Below are 20,170 nucleotides of genomic sequence, written 5' to 3' on the forward strand. Positions count from 1 at the left end.
TTTAAAGGGCAAAATAAAATTCCGTTAACGTTATGTATTATACATATATATATATATATATATTTTTTAAATATGTACAAAGACAGTTTTGTTCGTATTTAATTAAATAAATTAACCAAATCGCTTCGTTGTAGTTACAGCAGTGAGATAATAAACATTAAATCTTATAACACTACGTCGTATTAACAATGAAAAGGACTCACCTAACGCGTGAGATCAAACGTAGTAGAGATAATAAAGCTCGTTAAAATTTGCGAACAATCACGCGAAGACACATTACTCTTATTTACAAACTGCATACGAGATCAGCTTTAAGTAGTCATAATCACCCCTACGTCGTCGCGCACCGGACGTGACGTCACAGAGAAGTTGGCGGTGTGACGAAAAAAGGCGTTGCTAAAGCGTTATTTGAAATACGTCACTACTTACGTAGTTTCTTAAACTCCAGAAAAGAGACCGAATTCGAATTTTAAGTTCCTCTTTTTATAGACATTATCTTGAAAAAAAAAAAATCGAAATTAAATATCCGGAAAGAGAAATAAAGAGCAAAAACGACGTAATAAAGCACGTGCTTTAATGGATTAAATGCTAAAATAGATTAAAAATTTGCCACGTAAAGGCATTCCTCGAGGGAATTTCGAATATCTGATTTCATATAAACCAGTTCTTTATTATTATTAACTTTTTAAAAAACAAAACAAGTTACAGCATTCTAAAAACATTTTATTATGTATTTTTGTAATATTACGAAACACAGTACTTCTGTAAACATATTTGTTTCTGTCGAACCGTCGTAAAACGAACCACGGAATTTCCTCACGTTCTGTACGATAAATTGAGGAAGGGTGGGGCGATTATACAGATCGAATTTAGTAGCGAGTAAGCGATATCGCAAAGGTAAACCACGAACGAGCGAGAAGCGAGAAATCTCGTTGCCGAGAGCGAATTTCTGGCTGGCGCGCGCCTTGGAAGAGGAGTAGAAAATGGCTTCTTTCGGTGAACAAGATGAAAAATTAGTTAATTAATACACCAGGAAATATGAGACAAACATCTTCCCGATCACACGAATCGAAACATTTTAATGTCAAAATGAAACCAAATAGCTTTTAAGTGACGGTTCAACGCCAACGTGTGACGTCACATCTCAAGGCCAATTTCTCGCGTCTGTGTGCTCGTACTTAACGAGAGCGAGGGAAAAAAAAGCGTGAAACGTCGGCGCCTCTTCTCGCTCGCTCGCAAGCGTAGTATTCCTGGAAATACGATTTAAATTAAATAATAGCGTACCATAACAGTAGGATTGCAATCGTAAAATGGGAATGTTTTTTCAGTGATTTCTCTAATTATATAATATGAATTTTTAATTTTTTTAAAATTCAATTTCGTAAGTTTTACGACTAAGCTATTATTTAAAGTCATTCGCATTATCATTTTATTTGTTTTTGGGCAATTATTTTCTTCATAATATATCACTGGGTGCTTTCTAAGAATACGAAACTGAGCCCCCAGTGCAGGTGTTTCTTCTGTTTCGGTTTCACGCGAACATACAGACGCGGTGACGTGCTTCTAACGTTCTGTTCAATTTAATTAAAACCCTCAAACTCAGGGAAAAACGTCAAGAAACATTTCAAATACCCACATGTGCGGTAGCAGAACATGCGTGTTAAATGTTCATCGTAACGACCAAAATAAAACATTGTAAGGATCGATATAAATCGGAAACTCGGTGGTTGCTGTCAAGCGGAAATCTTGAACTTTGACCTCGAATATCTCGGTTCGTAGATCGAATTTTAAAATTCTGGCATCGTCACGACATTGGCCTTGCCGAGTTGTACGTATTTGCAAAAAATCATGTTTAGTTATGGTGCAGTTGCTTTAAACTTCGATGACAGACAAAATACGGTACTTATGAGTTAAGAGGACGCCAGTCGGAAATACGATTACAGATAACGGTTAATGTTACCTATGGTGCCAAAATGGCAGATCGTCTCTGATTCCAGAAAACAGAAGAAACAGTGGAGACGCACGTTCTAACCTAACCTAAACTATTCTAATAATCTGGTTGATAATAATTATGGTAATTTATTAAAATAGGTTAGGTTAGGTTAGAATGTGCGTCTCCACTGTTTCTTCTGTTTGCTGGAATCAGACACGAGCTGCCATTTTGGCACCATAGTTAATATTAACCGTTATCTGTAATCGTAAGAGGTAAGCAGTTTTTGAAATTTGTTAAATATTAAAACTAACCCTTTTGTAAATCGTTAATTTATTGTTTGATTTAACAATTGTTTTAAATTTGAAAAATAAAAACTTTATTATTCGGAAAAATCGCAATTTCCGACTGGCGTCCTCTTAACCCATAAGTACCCAAAATACTAACTGATTTAACGCGGTAATCCATTCAATAAATTTAAAGGTCTACTGTATTTGTATATATACATATATAAACACAAATGCAAGCTGGCAAAGATATGGGGTACTTATGGCATTTCATACAGTGATAATAAAAAATACTACACGGCAAAACCTGTCCAAAACGGAACCTGAATAAAGCGAAAACATGAATAAACAAGAAAAAAAAACCTCTTCGAAACGGAGCGATTTTCAATGTTCAAAAAAAACCTGTTCAAAACGGAAAAATATTCAGTACCGTGCGATTGGACGGCCGGATGGCCGAGCGATCAAGGTAGCAGCCTACCGCTCTGGGGGACCCGGAATCGAATCCGAACGGGTCGAATAATCCCCAGGAATTTTTCGGGGAGTGGTCCGTTCGGATATGTCGGGTCCCGTCCCTCACCACCCGGTTTCCTCATTGTGGGCCTGGCCGAACCCATAATGGGCCTACTAAAAGAGGCCCTCTTAGTGCCTACAGGGCGGAAAGAGCTAAAAAAAACAAAAGTACCGTGCGATTTTGGTTTACACAGGTTATTTACCATATACTCGATAAATCCAGCAAAAATTTGAAATTTAATGTACGATTTCTCAATAAAAGATGGTTTGTAATTTCACTAAAAGAAGAAAACAATGATTTGTGACCTTTTGAAAGAATTTTATTATAATTTTATAATTTAATTAACTTAAATGTCAGGTAAATTACCTCACAAAACAAACAATGACTAAGCTAAATTTCAGTCGAAATCGAAAATTTCGTGCTGAAACTATAAATCAAATTTGCAGTAAAATAATATGAAAACATGTTTTTTCCCCCTATTAATTATTACTAGAACATGAAGACTGCAATGCGTAACGAGATAGCCGTTGAAGCATTAGTAATGCAATTGATAAACACGTAATATTAGACTTTGTCATCGGTTTATTTACCGTAGATTCTGTGTGAAGAAGTCTAACGTGCAGGAAACCTTCGAGTTGCTGTAGATTCGCAGAAAAAAAAATGGAGAAAATATTTTAAAATATGAATTCAAACTGTAAATACCGTAAACTTTCAAAAAACACGTCTCACCGTGTCGTTACCGTATTAAATGCAGAAATATTTCGTATTCTAATTCTCAACACCGATAACAATTCATTGGGCTTAAATTTGAAAAAAAATATGCTTTATTTATACCTTAGGTATAAATAAAACATTTTTGACATACCTTAAGCGACCGTAATATTTAACGTTTAAATACATTACTTTTATACAGTTTTACCTATGTAAAATGTAACCCTTCGTAATAAAGAAATTGTATTATATAAACAGCTAATTAATACTGAACGAAATCAAGCATGCTGTATAACACCACTTGTTGTAGACATATTACTGTAACCATAGCGCTCTTAGTGTTAATAGATGACTGGCACGAATTTTGAATGATCAGTATGGCGTATAACATCCTAATACTGATCTTTTCCTTATTTTCCATAAATAGCCTTCTTTAACTATATTCTTTTATAAATATTCTCGAACCATGTACAATTGGAAATCCATGCGTAATCTTCAGTAAAGATAAATCAAGAAAAATGTTATTATCCCATACGAATTTACTGCATGGAATTAAACGAACACACAAAAAAATACAATTGTGGCATTGTGCTTACATAAATTGCATTGTATCCAACGAGTGTTATTGATAGTTGTGATCCCTACAACCCACTATATTATTTTCTATCATTAGGTTTAGATAAAATTAAATTTTTTTAACATTAACTAATCCCAGATCCTTACCCAATGCCAGAACACCTAAGTGGCACACAGCTCACAAAATACACGACCAGGTCAATTTCTATTGAAGACCGACGTAAATTGGATGTTATCAATTTACCTCTCTCGTATGATTATACAGCTTATTTTGACTCTTATCTTCATGTGACAAGATGGCCTATGGAATATGACGTCAGTTTACTTTCATATCGAATAGTGTAAATTATGCCTCGACTTTCACTGGTTTGATTTATTTGGTTACAGCAATGCGACACTGCAGAAGGGAAGACGTTTATGGGAAACTGGCTCCTATTTGGTGTTACTAACATAAAAAAAAACCCGGAAAACTCTGTTGGCTAGGAGCGAAGTAGTGCGGAAAAGTTGATTATAAACTAATTTTAATTGAACACAAGTAAATCAGTATTTTTTGTATATTTTTATTTGTTTTGTGCACGAAATTATGGGAAGTGCCTAGCTGTGCCGTGCGTGAGAAAAAATTGCAAAGTATCATTTTAAAATAGTAAAAGCGATTGTTTTGGTATGAGTGAGGTGCTGAAGCTCCGCAAGCATTCCATGGTTATATGTATATTTGATGGTTGCAGTTAAAATGGTCAGGTGCCACCATTTTCAGAAAATGATCAGATCAGGTTAAGTATCAGAAAAAAAAAAACATGTCTATATAGGCATTTTTCTCTCGAATATCAATGAAATGAGCAATGGGATTAGAAAACCGATCACAATCAAATTTAATTGTAATGCCACCTATCGATCATCGATCTTTGATCCGTTGTTATCAGATTGCAAGTTAAAGAGCGATATTACCTTACTCCGAAGGTCAATTTTTAAGTAGCAAAATATTGGATCACTTCCTTAAAATCGATAAGCTAAAAAAGACAGTTACTCACGCCACAAAACAAAAAAATAAGATGACGAATAAATTAAAATTTCACATATGAAACCAAACTTGGTGTCATTAGAAAAAAGCGTAGAATTGGGGTTTTGCGGGACCCTTTAGAAGTCGGGGCCCAAGGCACGCCCGCCGTTAAATCCGTCTCTAGAAGTATCAACAATTGCACTTGAATCGCGTTAATTTTAAAAGATAATCATTAACTTACAAATTATATTTTATTCCGTGATTACATTTATTTACGCTAAGCATATAATTACTTTGCTTCGAGTGTATCCAAAGCGAGCGGGATGGACGTATGATGCGTCAGAGCGAGTCACCAACACACAACAATACCAAGTCCGACCCGCGATGGGGTGGCCAGCGTGAATACTTTTTCATTATTGACTCTCTGCTTTGAGGGCTTTATTCTCATACTCATTATGAATTTGTTCAAGCCTACAGTAGCATGACCAAAGACCGAGAATGGATCCAATGGACGTCCATTGCAAATGAAAGAACGGAAAACACGCTTCGTTCCATAAATTATGAGAATTTCACATGAATTCAAAGTCGAATCTTCACAGTGATTTTTTTCTGAGCTATAAGAACTCACATTTTTCCCATAAATACCTTGGTTTACATATTTCCTGCTTCTTGAATTTATTTTTACGGGATCTTAAAGCACGCGCATGTAATTAAACGATTATAGTACAGTGCGATCTAATAAGAGTCAACCTTAGTTCAAAACATAAATCCAACTGGAATGTCCAGAATAAAATTAAAACAGAAACTGATTTAATAAAATTTAAATTTCAGTTTTAAATGAGCACTTTAACGGCGCGACAGCACGGAAACTAGCCACGAGGAGAAAAAATAAAAGCTCACCGCAGGAAACGTCCTTTCGACAGTTGCTTCGGGCAAAAGAACGTTCCCGACCGAATCACCACCATAAGAAAAATTGATAAGATAAATTGCCACCAATGGCTGATCATCCACTACCTCTCGCGAATCGCTCCGAAACATTTGCGATTCCCGTCCGGGAGGTCGACGCCCGAATTCTTTCCGAATCGAGGAAGCGGATACTCGAAACCCGAAAGTAAATGGTGTCATGAAAATAAACACTTACACCACTTCTCTATTTGGCATTGATAAAGATCGGAACGACTTATCGGAATTCGAGATGAAGAAATTATCGGAATTCCCGATAAGAAAAGATAAATATCGTAATAAATCATTTGGTGTTTTCAAAACACGATAATTTTATCTGTAAATCATCCGCGTGTTTAAGATTATTTTTATTTAAAACAATGACTTAGACTATAATCATCACAGATAAATTGAGAATTAGTCACTTCCTCAAAATAAAACTAAAAAATAAACTACGGTTCCGAGAGTTGGCAACATTGATAGAGCTGAAAACGAAAACAAAATAATAGACATATTAAACGATCGGAACGCCGCCGTAAATTAAAATTATAAATATTATTTATAAGTTTTTTAAAAAATGTTACAGCTTTTAAGATATTTTACGTAATGTCATGCTAATTTTACAATAAAATGGCAAGATATTTTCAAGGATATCTTATGTAGTTTTCGATCTCTGCATAAATAATACAGTACGTATAAAACAGTCTTTCGTGATTACCATGTGTACCTAGACATTAATAGTGATTTGAAAGATCATGTTTTCCCGTAATAAACATCGTTATCAGTTTTGAATAACTATAGGCTTTCTATCAGTTACTAGATAATATAATTGGGGAGCTGCCATTGTAATCACCTTTTGTGTTTTGTTCTAGAGAAAAATGTTCTCGGTAGGGCAGCGTTCTCATTGTCTAACAAAAGTTAACGTGATTTGTGTTAGCACGTATGCATTTTTAAGTGTTTTCGTGGAATTTTTTAATTCCTTCAGTTGTATTTTTTTGCATATTTTATTGTAATATCCAATCGTTGAATTCAGCTTTACAGCGTCGGTTTTAAAAAGAAAAACGCGTAACGAAATTTGTGTTTTACGAATAAAAAGCGCGTTAATAATAATGGTCTACCCTTTAGGCAAAAAAAAAAAAAAAAAAAAAAAAGGCAATTGCCTGGGGCTCTCACTAACAAAAGGGCACGAAACCAATCTTTCATAATCTCATTACTGTAGTAAGAATAGCGAAATTTAAATTTAGTGTTATATCTGAGAATCCTAAATTGAAGATGTGTTGCAGGCTCGGCGCAAAACTTAACCGTTCGGAGGTAGCGTTTAAAAAACGAACGAGAATACCGGGAGATTCTCCCAAAAAATTCCCCCGAAGAAAAATGTCTGGAACAGTACATGGGCCTCCTAATTCAAATTTGCTTGGCTCCATGCAGTTATAACTCGCCAATGAGCGTGAATTCGGGATCGGTAGATTTTTTTGGATAGACATTCATTATGCCTGCACCCTTCTTAGTTCCCGGCCGCAAAAAGAACAAGAACGAAGAGGAGAGACATTTTAAAAAAACGCATGCTTTGAACTGCATTTATTTTTAATGTAATTTTCCCAAGTTCGTAACAAATGGGGTTTAGGGGTTTAAACATATCTCTTAAATTATTTATTTATATCGATCTATTTTTTTCACATTATTTATATATAATTATATATTAAATCAGATACGAGTAAAAAATTTTCATATAGAGGAGAACAGCGAATTTCAACCTTTTTATCTCCGCGACCCCCAAATATTAAATATAAATAAAATTAATATTTCGCGACCCCACTCAAAGGAATAATAACAGTAAGCCTTACTATTACTAATTGAATTTTGACTGTAATTATAAATGTAAATTTTTTAAAATATTATATAATCACATTGCACTAATTTTATACATTAAGAAAATACCGACAGTATAAAAAATGTAATATAACTATTATTTTATGTCGCTGCGTTTATGGCGACGGGTATGAACATGCATGTATGACGTGTACATACATGAGCAATTTACAAGTTCCGACTCGGTGTACGGATCGGCCGGATGGCCGAGCGGTCAAGGTGGCAGCCTACCGCTCTGGGGGACCCGGGATCGAATAATCCCCAGGAATTTTTCGGGAGGTGGTCCGTTCGGATACATGTTGGCCTCGTCCCTCACCACCCGGTAGCCCCATTGTGGGCCTGGCCGAACCCATAATGGGCCTACTAAAAGAGGGCCTCTTAGTGCCCACAGGGCGGAAAGAGTTAAAAAAACTCGGTGTACGTGCTCTTTGTAATTTGATCTCCTTCTATAATACGATTTTCCTGTGAAAGATAATTTAATTTCAAATATAACAAATAGAGTGGTTCGATGAGTTAATTATCTGTTCGCTAATATATATCACTCGAAATCGGTTTAAAAAGAGTAGTTTCTTACTCGTACTTTTAATCTGAGAATAATCTTTATTTTAAAAATTTTACAAATAATATTAGTGATAGTAGAAACTCATCTGCTCATTAAAGAGGGATTGAGTTAGCGGTTGAGATTTTCTTTTATCAAAAATGGCCTCGAAAGACGATAGCATATATCAGACATGGGCAAATGCGGCTCTTTTTGAGTTACATGCGGCTCTTGCTGAAAGTGTTAATTTCTGTTTTTTATTATTATTTTTACAATTTTATTTTTATAATTTTGTGAAAATATGTTTATTAAAAAAATTCAATATTTGTTTTATATTATATTTATATTATATAATAAAATCGCGCGCCTTACCATACTATCCGCCACGACAGTACAGAACTGCGGCTCCCGTGCATTTTGCAAAACCTACATTTCGGCTCCCACTGAACTCTTGCTTGCCCACCCCTGGCATATATAATGCATCTCTTGTTATAAAAATGTCTAAATGCAGTTGCAACTAAAAGTTTATTCTGTTGAACCAAGAGGCTGATTCGGAGCGCGTTTGGAAATTGTAACCGGAGTTACCGGTAACATCGGTTACAATTTCCAAACGCGCCCCCAATCTCTAATTTCATCAGTATAATAAGTTCTATTAATAGACTATAATCAGAGCAAACTAGTATTAATTTTTAAAAAATAAATAAATGAATTTTATTCAATGAAATAATGATTATCCGAAATATTCATCTATTTTGATGTAGCAGTTTAATTTTGTTTTTTGATAAAATTTTAATTTCGTGTTTCTAAACTGTATCTAAATTCTTTCTGTTTCGTTTTGATTTAAACGCCGAAAATGGAAGATATAACCATTGCTAAAGTTAAAAACGGGAAGAAAGGATCGCCGTTGTAAGACGATTCTTCTCTTTCAGTAAATTCTCTTTCCCGTTCCTCTCCTTCGATCTTTTTTTTCTTGCTTTCCGGCTCGCAATTTTCTGCGTCGTCAGCACGTCTCTTTCTGTTAATCGTCTCAACATCTGTCTCAATCTCTTTTGTTATTACCATGTCTTTGTTTTCTTGGTAATCTGAACACCCGGGTCTTTCTGGTGTAACCAATGTTTTCGATTCGGGAATATTTTTCATTCTCGCTCCTGCATGAGTTTCTTCGTCCGGATTAAAGGAATAATTTTGACACATGCAATGGCATCTGAAAACATTTTCAGATCTTCGGAAGGAACTTAGAAGAGACTTTTCTCTTTTGTATCTTTCCCACCCTGCTTTTGATCTTTCGATGTAAGGCTTCTTAGCTTGAAATTCCAGTTGTTTCCATCTTTTCCCTAATATCTTTGCCGCTTCTGTCACTCGCCTTATTCCCGCTGCTCTAAGTCCCGGAAGATTGTCGACGTAATAAAAAAGGAAGGAGGACATCGGTCGCTTGGGGTGGCTCCTTCCTCCTCTTTCTCTTTGCATTGTCGGTGACATCCTTATTAACACACAGGAGCGAGTTCCGAGTTCGTCTTTGTTTATTGTCATTATATTTGCCTTTTAATTTTTATTGAAATTTATATTATTGTAAACAAAGAAATCGCTAACAATTACGTAAATGTTGTTACGTTTTAACTAAAATACGTCGTTTTTGTTTAGTTATGTGACGTTAATTCAGAAAAGTATTGTAAAATACTTTTGTTTTGTTTAATTTGTATGCACGTGGGCGATCGTGCTGTCGCATACAATTTCCCGTAGAAAGGCGTCGAGAAGGGATGCCCTTCTATGGGAAATTGTCCCATAAAGTTTGAATTATTTATATTAAACTACTACATTTACTGGTTTCAAAAATAGTTACTAACAAAAATTAAGACGTAATTAATTAATACCAAGAAATGGGACGTTTCTGCTTCAATCTGATATTCCTGGCAACCCTAAACACGACCCCAAGAAAAGCGTCCTCTCGTGGGATAATGATAATTTATTTTAAAGTTTTTATTACAGTGGCTAGAATATATACGTGCGACTGGAAATCCGGATGGCGCAACGCGCTGATTGGTCAGCTGAATGACGTCAATCCACTGAAATGGGAAATGCTGATCGATTATATTTTGTGGTTCTCAGAACGAAGTCATGCTGAAATAGATTGTTTTTCTTTAGTTGTAGTATGGAGCGAGTATAATACAGTACATATAACATTAATAACGTGCATTATAAAAATACAAAAGAAATCTTTTGTTCACATTTAAAATATATCAGAATCAATAGATTTTCTTTAAAGTAATAATATATTTGTACTTTTATTAAAGTGTTGACTTATAAGTTGGCAAACTACATTAAATTATTATTTTTTAACTATATGATTAATAAAACATGCAAGCTAAATTTACAAATTTACAGAAATGTTTTTAAAATGGCTTACTTTTACTTTAAAAAATTACTAAGGTTTATTTATTTCTGTTTGAACGAATTTTAACTTCACACTTGATCTTTATGCACCTCTCAACCAAATTACAGTATACATAATAGATCATTTTAATAGTGTGATTACTTTTATAAATTTAAATACCTCGTATGCGTGCACAGATAATAAATAACAGGAAAGTTATACTTTGTGACAGTTATTATTCATTAAAAGTTCAAAACAAGATGGAATTTATAATTAAGACGAGCCATTTTTTGAATTTGTCATATGCACTCGATTTAATTAGTTGAAACAATAAAATTAACTAAGTTTTGTATACTTCTGAAGAAGGAAATTTTCACAAATCTTGCTTAACAAATTATAAAGTTTAAATGTAAAAGTTATTGAAGAATTTTGAATAAAGACTATTCTTCATATATAACTCATATCAAAGAAAATTTTTGAAATGCTTCAGTTAGGATTGAGTTCTTTTGTCAATAGATATTTTTGTGCTTTTGAATGTCAGTTCAAAATCAGTGGGTTAAGAAAACACATTTTAAATTCACAGAAAGTTCATATATCTAGTTCCATAATATCTGTAATATGTTTTAATTTGAAAAATGGTCATACAAATTTGACTAAAGTATAGTATTCCTGTATAAATTGTTGAACAATCAATAATACTGTATTTGAATTTCTTTGAATATAATAGTTATATGTTCTAAATAAGAATTTCCATAAAATACTTCATATTTAAATTATACATCCACAAGAGCCGAATTATCGGGCTAGAGTTGGCTATAATAAATAAATAATAAGACAATTTGGCACTAGAGCTTGGCGTTAGGCGCCATCTCTTAGTAAACTTAATAATTATAATTAAATTAAATAAATTAAATAAATTTATTTAATTTAATTATAATTATTAAGTTTACTAAGAGATGGCGCCTAACGCCAAGCTCTAGTGCCAAATTGTCTTATTAATTATTTATTTATTATAGCCAACTCTAGCCCGATAATTCGGCTCTTGTGGATGTATAGCTTTGTAACGGGTTAGTCGTTATTTATTTATATTCATATTTAAATTATCATGATAATATTTATTTTACATTTCCGTATTTCATATCAATATGAATGTCAGGAAAAAATAATGTTGCATTTGTACTGTAATATTTTCATAGTAAGCTATGTTTTAACCCTTTTTTTTGTTAAAATAATATTACCATACAAATGAATAACTATTTCTAGATGCCTCATATGTGCTGTATACCTGGTTGCTAGGAACATATAAAGTGAAGTGATATCCAGTGTCTATATTTGTTTCCACAGGATTTGATTTGAAAAGCAAACCAATGGATTACAGAATTTGTACAAAAAATAAAACATTTTAAATATTAAGTTAACAATCATGCATTAAAAAGAATGAATTATATTTAGGTGAAAATATATATATATTAAATTGTTAACTAATCTGCCTTTCCAGTCAGGACATTCTGTTGTAATATTTTTTAAAATATTACATAAAAGTTTTCTGTAAGGTAAAAATATATATTGTCTAATGAAATACGTACAAAACACTTAATTTGCAATTTAAATTTGTTATTTTTGATGATTTTATTACAGTAAATGTACAAAAATGCTTTATTAAAATATGATTGAGTGAAAAGGTCTACCATCTTTAAAACTACTTGATAAAATAAATCAAATACGGTAGTAAATCCAATTAAATGTGTTCAATTTAATATCTGTAAATACAAGCAAAATGTAAATGTGCTAGTATACATGATCATTATCAGTATGGATCGAACTCACGACCTTCTTCTGCATCATTTTCTGAATGTTTTCCTTTTCTGCTTCGCTAGGTTTTTTCATGGAATATGCTGAATCTCTCTTCTTGGATTTCTGTTTAGTTGATTTGTATCTAGTTTGCTTTGTAATATTTTTATTCGCAGGTATATTGTTGCAGGTAGTGCTTGAATTAATGTTAAATGAGGATTCCACTGAAATTTTTCTCAACCAATCATTAAGGAAAGTGTTTAGCTCACACATTTGTATTTTATTGAGTTTTCTTTTTTTCACTATTGCATGAACTGCATTTAAATTTCTTTCCAATTCACAATATTCAGACGATTGATCAATAGTTTTAGTTTCTTTACTTATGCATACACGATAATTTTCTACACTCTTAAAAAGTGTATTCGGATCATCAGCTAAAATGTCACAAGATAATTCATTTGTTGCATTCCTGTTAGAAGTTTCTTTTTCTATTTTGATTACAGCATGAATGTGCTTACACATGTTTAAACTCACTTCGTAATCCAGACATGTACATGAATACACATGTACGCACACATTACATTTGTTACATAACAACTTGCATTGAGTATGGTCTTCAATGTTCTCATTTTTTTTTCTCCACCACATATATATAATTTGTTATGCTTTGTGATTTTACTTGCCATTGTATACTGTCAATGACTTTGGTAATATCACAAAATGCTATTGCTTCACTTTCTTTGTGACTTTTATGCATTTTTGCTTGCCTGTGTGAAATAGTCCCCTTGCACATCTTTATGATGCGTTCAAACAATTTGTCACGAGTCATCTTTAACAACACATCAATACAATGGTCCACCCTCTTGTTCACTTTACCTTCCAAATAACAAATGTTTTAAAACTCTATGCATGGCCTCCAAATACATGTTTGTGTTTATGCTAAGACCTTTTCTATAACAGTGTGCCCACACTTTAGGACGAGAAGAATAAGTATGAACAAAATACTTTTGAAATTCTTTAGTTTTTTTTTGGTTTAATGATTGAATGAATTCCTTTATCAGATTTTCAAATTTTTCTGGATTTGGTTCTTCAAGAAGAACTCTTAGCATCTTGTACATAAGAGCTTGTGTAACCTTATCAGGGAAAGATGAGAGAACTTTTTTACGCCAAGCCCTATCCACATGCCATGTGCACAATAACTGATGTGTAGCAGGACCCATAATATCTTTCCACGCATTGTAAATCGCAGAGGCATCATCAGACATAAAAACAGTGGTTTCCAGTTTTCCAAGCTTTTCTCTGACGGCAGCAAAAAACAAAGAATATGAAGTTGTGTCTATTCGATTGCTTAAGCAGTATGCACATGGTAGACCACTTCCAAACTCATCAACTGTTAATATAGTACTAAGATAAAAATCATATGCAGTAGTGCCATGAGTGGAGTCCACACAGATCATCTGCTGTCCTAGCATCTTTAATAATTCTTGTTGAATAGGTAACATGATTATCAATATAAAATCTTCATTGCCAAGTTTCTGTTGAGCATCAACTTCCCCTTGCTGTTTAAAATATAAAACTGGAGACTGTTCTAACGATTTCATTTTATCCACCCATAACTGCACACTGAGCTTATCTTCAGGATGATATTTCTTCTTTTCCTGAAGGTTATATGCACACTTAATGTTTTGCAAATCTTTTCTTGTCACAAGATGAATGCGAGAAAGTTCATTACTTGCAGAATCTCGAATACCATCTAAGATTCTCTGCAGGGTGACTCCATTAGCAAGTTTTCCTAAAAAGTAAAGTATTGATAATTAATCATTTATTACTTTTTGCAAATCAACCAGTAAAATACACTTTACCTGCAATAAATGTTTTTTCACTATCAAACAAATGGATGTGTGCAAGACTGAGATCATGTCCACAGTGATTTTTATGGTATTTAACTATTGAATTTGATGTGATGAAAACCTCAATAGAAGCAAGACATATCTTTCCACTTTTGCAAGATCCCTGTGATTTTATTTGACGTTTCCCACATCCTTTTGGAACATAATTTCCTGATCGACGACATGTATAGATTTTTTTAATTCTGCCATCGGAGTGTTGTTGGACCATTACGTGATATAAAAGATGATTTTACCAAGTTCTCTTCTTTATCTTTCCAGACAAAAAATTCTAGTGAGAGAAAGTACAATATCAATTAGTTTCTCAGATGAGTAACTTTTATACATTTCTTTTTTGTAACTTAAGCAGCTTATTGTAACTTATAAAATTAAAATTGTATTATTATTTACTCCAATTAAACAAAGACACTCCACAAAAAGTTCACTTTTAGGAAAACAAGTAAGAACTGTAATTTATAGTAAGTCTTGCAGCTACACATAAAACACAACTTATAAAAATCCAAACCGGCTAAAAACTAAAAAGTAGGTATAAATTAACTAAAAGTAACTTCTACTAAAAAGTAGTATTCTATTCACTGTTATACAGTGTTTAATCTTAATACTTGTCATACTACAAAACTTTATCTGTTAAATACACTTTTAACATTACATGTTTCAGATATACCATTAATTTAAGAATCGCCTATACTGAGAACTACTTTAAAAACACTCAAATTATGGTTTGACACTTAAAACTTACCTGACATATCATTAAACGTTAGCTGTTCTTCACATTCTTCATAGCCGTGTTTTTCAATACAGTGCTGTCTTAAACTTTCAATTGAGACACATGCCAGGTTCAAACATTCCTCACTTAAAGAAAATGGACAAGGCCAATTTTGGGTGTACTATAGATTACTCCCTATGGAATTTCAGGATTTTGATTATATATTTGAACTCAAGGGACCGAGACGAGTTCAACGGTACCCTATTTTTGGACCGGAGACGAAAAATAAAAAAGTTACCACACTTTTTAAGTTACCATACTTTTTTAATGCTCTCATGCAGACGGCACCGTAGTTGCTAGTATTGCCATCTTGCGGTAAAGTCTGCAAACCGTGACGTCGGACTACGGTCATCTCCCGGAGCGTTAAACACGCGATACGAGAGCGGAGAGAGCGACGCGACTTCCGATCATCGCGCGATCGCCATTTCGGTTAATGTTACTTATGGCAGCGAACATGGCGGCTTGACTGACCTCTCGTATGGGCGCCACCACACGCCGCCATGTGCTAAACTAGTGATCGATTCACAGTAGTTCTTGAACAAAGTAAAAAAAGGGGGAAACGTCTACTAAAGGCAATTTTAACGGCAAGCCACGCGACTCGCGATCACGATAGCGAGGCCGACTTAGCGACTCCCTATCATCGCGCGATCGCCGAAAAAAGTATGATAACTTTTTTATTTTTCGTCTCCGGTCCAAAAGTAGAGTATCTTGAACTCGTCTCGGTTCCCTGAGTTCAGATATATACTCAAACACACGAAATTCCATAGGGAGTAATCTATAGTATACCCCAAATTTTTTCCTAACTGACATGTCACAACGTTGTGTAAAAGACGTTGATGTCTAATTAAGCTTTTCTTTGCCTTGTACTCTTTTTCACAAATGTTGCAAGGAAACATTTCGAATGCACGCTTATTTATATGTATATTTGAAAAGAAAAATCACAAATGAAAAATCAATTTAAAAATAGCTGTTCCCTCTCACGACAATATGAGGACTAGACTAATCGACCAGCATTTCCTATAGAGGGAGTGCACGTGACGTCACATGACTCCGCTCACATATTCAGGCGCCATATTGGTTGCTGATTTTACGTAACTGCTTAATCACTTTATTACGTCAACGTGGAAGAAAGGAATTTTACTGGCTTTGCAGCCGATTTAAAAGGTAATGATTTGATAAAATATAAAGAGAAAACTTCTTTTATTGAATTGCATCCGTAAGAAATGAAAAACGGATTTTTCATCCAACGATTTAACCACGTGGCCAACTATACAACATAGAGACACAGTAAATTATTTGGTTTTAACAATAATGCTGCCACTGGATCAGATGAAGTCACACAAATCACTCGATGCTCATAATTATTTGACAAACGAATTTATTCATCGTGATATTTTATTCGTAATGATTTAATTTTGCTTGTAGGAAAGGTACTTATCTTCATGTGAGACTTTCCATTACTCATAACATAACTGCGTTAATATAAAGATGAATGTAATTTTATATTTAGTCACATTTTAAGTTAAGTTGTATTTATAATTACCATTAAATTCTTTCTTTTGTCACGATGGTTTTGTATCGCGCAAGTCTCTAATAATCTATTATTAAGATTAAATTAATTAGCCTAATAAATATGGCTATAATAAATTGGAGGGCCTATCACATCAGGGACTGACTGAGGCAAAATAGACTAAATTTTTACAAAAATTAGCCTTTAATTAACCACAATCAAATTTTTAGTAGAATGCATTTCGGGCACAAAAACTCATTAGCTTACATACACCCATACAGTATAAATACAAATATCTATCAAGACCATCATAACATAAATAGCAATTCCAGACTAACACATTCTGGAATGTATTAGCAGAGTCGGTAGATTAACTGGTCTTTCGACTCATAGTTCAAACTTAGCTAGAGCCAATTTTTGCCGCTAGTTGGCGCCACTGTTGGCAGAAGAGCCTTGTTCTTGCTTTGGATATACAGAACTCAGTGATTTCGACCTATAATAATTGTTTTTTTTAGCTACATAAAAATGCCAACGTGCTTTGTGCCAGGATGCAAGGCAGGATATAAGTCATCGAACGAGAAGAGACATTTCTTCCGTGTTCCTAGCGATAAGATTGAGAAGTGGATGCGATGCATTTCACGAGACGACAAGAAGCTAACAAGTAAATGTTATGTTTGTGACGTACATTTTGCGAGTAGATTTATTTTAAAAACCTACTCCCATGTTATAAATGGAGAGAAAGTAGAAATTCCACGAGATCGCTGGGCATTAACGTCAGATGCATATCCATCAAACTTCCCTAATTGTCCTAAGTACATTAGTAAGTCTGTACCTCAAAAACGATCAACGCGATGTCTCACAAGAAATGAAGAACCATCTACGAAGAGATACCGAAAAGTCAATACCAAAGGTAAATATTTATATGTTTTTTATGTAATCTTAATCCTTAGTGAGCCATGTAACTTTTTGCCCTTGCCTGAGTTGCAGTGGGTCTCTCGGACCCTGTGTTTTAATATAAATTTTTCGATTGGAAGCTTAAGACATCTAGTCTAAGTAAAATCAAATAAAAAAAACGTTCTAATCTCATGTTGATCGGGCCGAAAAGTTGGAAAAATATAAATTTTTTCAGTATTTTTAAGGAACATTTTATATTTAAAAAATGCTAACTAAAGATTGAGCTGGGTTTGTGAGACCCACTGTGATTCACTGAGGGCTATCTCTCTGTGGCCTAACTTTTCTTATAAATACTTTAAGATTAATTGTCTGATTTTTTTTATATTTTTTTATCAATCATTAGATTTGCATGATACACACTCTCAAGTAACAACTGTAGAAAATGAAATAGAAGAACCCTCCACATCTGAAGCAGCAACTACACAGCATCCTGAGCTGTTATATGTCAATAAAATCTCTGCTTTGCGGTCTGAATTGTTAAAAGTCAAAGAGGATTTGTATCGGTGCAGAAAGCAAAAGATGATCTATAAGAAGAAACTGAAAACTCTTCAAACAGAAAATCTCAAGCTTCATCAAGAAAATGCTGAACTTAAAATAAAACAGTTGTCAGCTGATAAACTTGATTCCTTACCACCGAGACAGAAACTTGTAATAGAGCACATGCTGAAAGCATGCCATATAAAAAGCAAAAAGGGTATGAGATATGACATTAATTGGTTACTTGACTGTTTGCTTTTAAAAATTAGGTCACCATCTGTCTATGAATTTTTGAGAAATAATGATTACTTGCCTTTGCCTTGTCAGTCTACACTGCATCAATATATCAGAGGCATTAATGCCAAATTTGGATTTGATGAAGATCTTTTTGTTATTTTAAAGTCAAAATTGGAGACTATTCCACAAACAGAATGCCAGGGAGTTTTAATTTTTGATGAAATTACACTTCAAAAACATATAGAACTTTCAAAAGCTACTGGTGAAATGATTGGACTTGTTGATTGTGGTGATAATTCTGTGTTGCCACAGAGTGAATTTACAGCAGGTGATCATGGCCTAGTGTTTATGTTCAGACCTCACTTTGCTAGTTGGGTACAATGTATTGGCACATTCTGTTCAAAAAGCTCTGTCCCAGGTTCTACTGTTGCAAAACTTATTTTGTAAGCAATTATTCATTTAGAGCAGTGTGGTATAATAGTCAATGCAATAGTTTGTGATGGTGCCAGCACAAACAAAGCAGCTTTAAAAGCTTTAGGAATTTGTGCAGACATAAATAATGTACAATGCTCATTTACAAATCCTGCTGCAAATAGACAAGTACTGGCAATTATTGATGTACCACATATTTTAAAATGTATGCGAAACAATCTTTTGAAAAGTAGATACTTTCAGGTAAAACTAAGAAAATAAAGTGTTTTCACCTAATTTATAATATAAGCCATTGCATTATTCTTCATTTTTACTTTTAGTTTCCTGAAGGAAGGGTTGAATTACAGCATTTTAAAGCAGTTGTTGATGAAGATTCCAAATTACCAAAGGGATTAAAGGCATGTCCCAAAGTAACTGAAATACATGTTAATCCAATAACTTCCAGAGAATGAGTGTATTGCTGGCAGCTCAAGTAACACTTTTTTTTTTTTACTTATATAATCTGATTTGATAAGAATACTTTTATTTATCTCATTTCTTTATAGATATTTAGTAATACTTTTGCTGATGCTATGCTGTTTTATAAACAGCGTGAGGTTGCTAGCCTAAAGAATGCAGATGTTACAATAAGTTTCATACGTCGCATCAATGCTCTTTTTGATGCTTTAAATCGCAGATTGCCACAGGATGGAATCAGACATGATTCAAATGATCTCAAGGTAATAGTAATGATTCACTAGGAAAAACTATAAATGTTTTAATAAACAACTTTTTTAAAATAGGTTATTGAAGAATCTCTAGAATGGTTAAATAGATGGGAAACATTCAGATTATAGATTGAAAGCAGTGATCAAAAGGGATTTTTGAGCCACCAGACAGCAGAAAATCTACGCTTGACGCTAACTAGTATCTCAGCACTCATTAAACAATTGCTTCCAAACTCATATTATATCTTGACAGCTCACTTTAATCAGGACCCATTAGAGGTAAAACTGACTTAGTGTAATGATTATATAATCTTGCATTAAACTCTTAACTTATGTTTTCTTTTCAATTAGCATTTCTTTGGAATGATAAGACAAGGAAGTGGAAGCAATTCTCATCCCACAACAGTACAGTTCTTATACCTGTATAGACTGATGACTGTGTACAGTTTGGTTCGTCCTCCCAAACGAGCATCAGTTCAAACTGATCCTGGATCTTCCCTTGTTACTTTAAAAAATCTTCTTCAGAGTCATAAAAAACCATTTAAGGAAGTTCAAGAACAATTGGAAGAACATTTACAAAATTTGCTTTGTAATCCAAGCCTGCCCTGTGGAGATCCTACTGATAATGAATTATTAGATCACGATTATTGTGCACCA

At 33.7% G+C, this 20,170-nt stretch overlaps 2 protein-coding genes and 1 pseudogene across 4 annotated transcripts in view; 1 reads left to right on the forward strand and 2 right to left on the reverse strand.

The window, feature by feature from the left end:
- LOC136970678 (NPC intracellular cholesterol transporter 1-like) overlaps nt 1–20,170 on the reverse strand; it is a 152,753-nt gene that overhangs the window by 61,368 nt on the left and 71,215 nt on the right. Inside the window, exon 1 of one of the 3 annotated variants that reach the window (XM_067265140.1) lies at nt 4,163–4,228. The exons of 1 other annotated variant lie outside the window; for it this stretch is intronic. The gene's annotated coding sequence lies outside the window, so the exon portion shown is untranslated. Of the gene's footprint in view, nt 1–203; nt 349–4,162; nt 4,229–20,170 lie in introns of those variants that run through there. One more of the 3 variants, XM_067265138.1, reaches the window with a different exon arrangement.
- Nucleotides 12,521–15,176, reverse strand: LOC136970707 (uncharacterized; annotated as a pseudogene).
- On the forward strand, nt 17,185–18,821 carry LOC136970708 (uncharacterized). Its single transcript, XM_067265174.1, has 2 exons — nt 17,185–17,616; nt 18,004–18,821. The coding sequence occupies exons 1-2, from the start codon at nt 17,232–17,234 to the stop codon at nt 18,819–18,821; spliced, it is 1,203 nt and encodes a 400-aa protein (XP_067121275.1). The 5' UTR covers nt 17,185–17,231.

Source organism: Centruroides vittatus, unplaced genomic scaffold, assembly GCF_030686945.1.
Source record: "Centruroides vittatus isolate TY-2023 unplaced genomic scaffold, ASM3068694v2 contig_2104, whole genome shotgun sequence".
NCBI lineage: Eukaryota > Metazoa > Arthropoda > Arachnida > Scorpiones > Buthidae > Centruroides > Centruroides vittatus.

What these genes read in the sequence shown, in the direction of transcription:
- LOC136970708 (XM_067265174.1), top strand. Translation starts at nt 17,232, where the DNA reads ATGCCAACGTGCTTTGTGCCAGGATGCAAGGCAGGATATAAGTCATCG. An exon ending in CCGAAAAGTCAATACCAAAG is followed by an intron (nt 17,617 to 18,003) that starts GTAAATATTTAT and finishes ATCAATCATTAG; the next exon opens with ATTTGCATGATACACACTCT.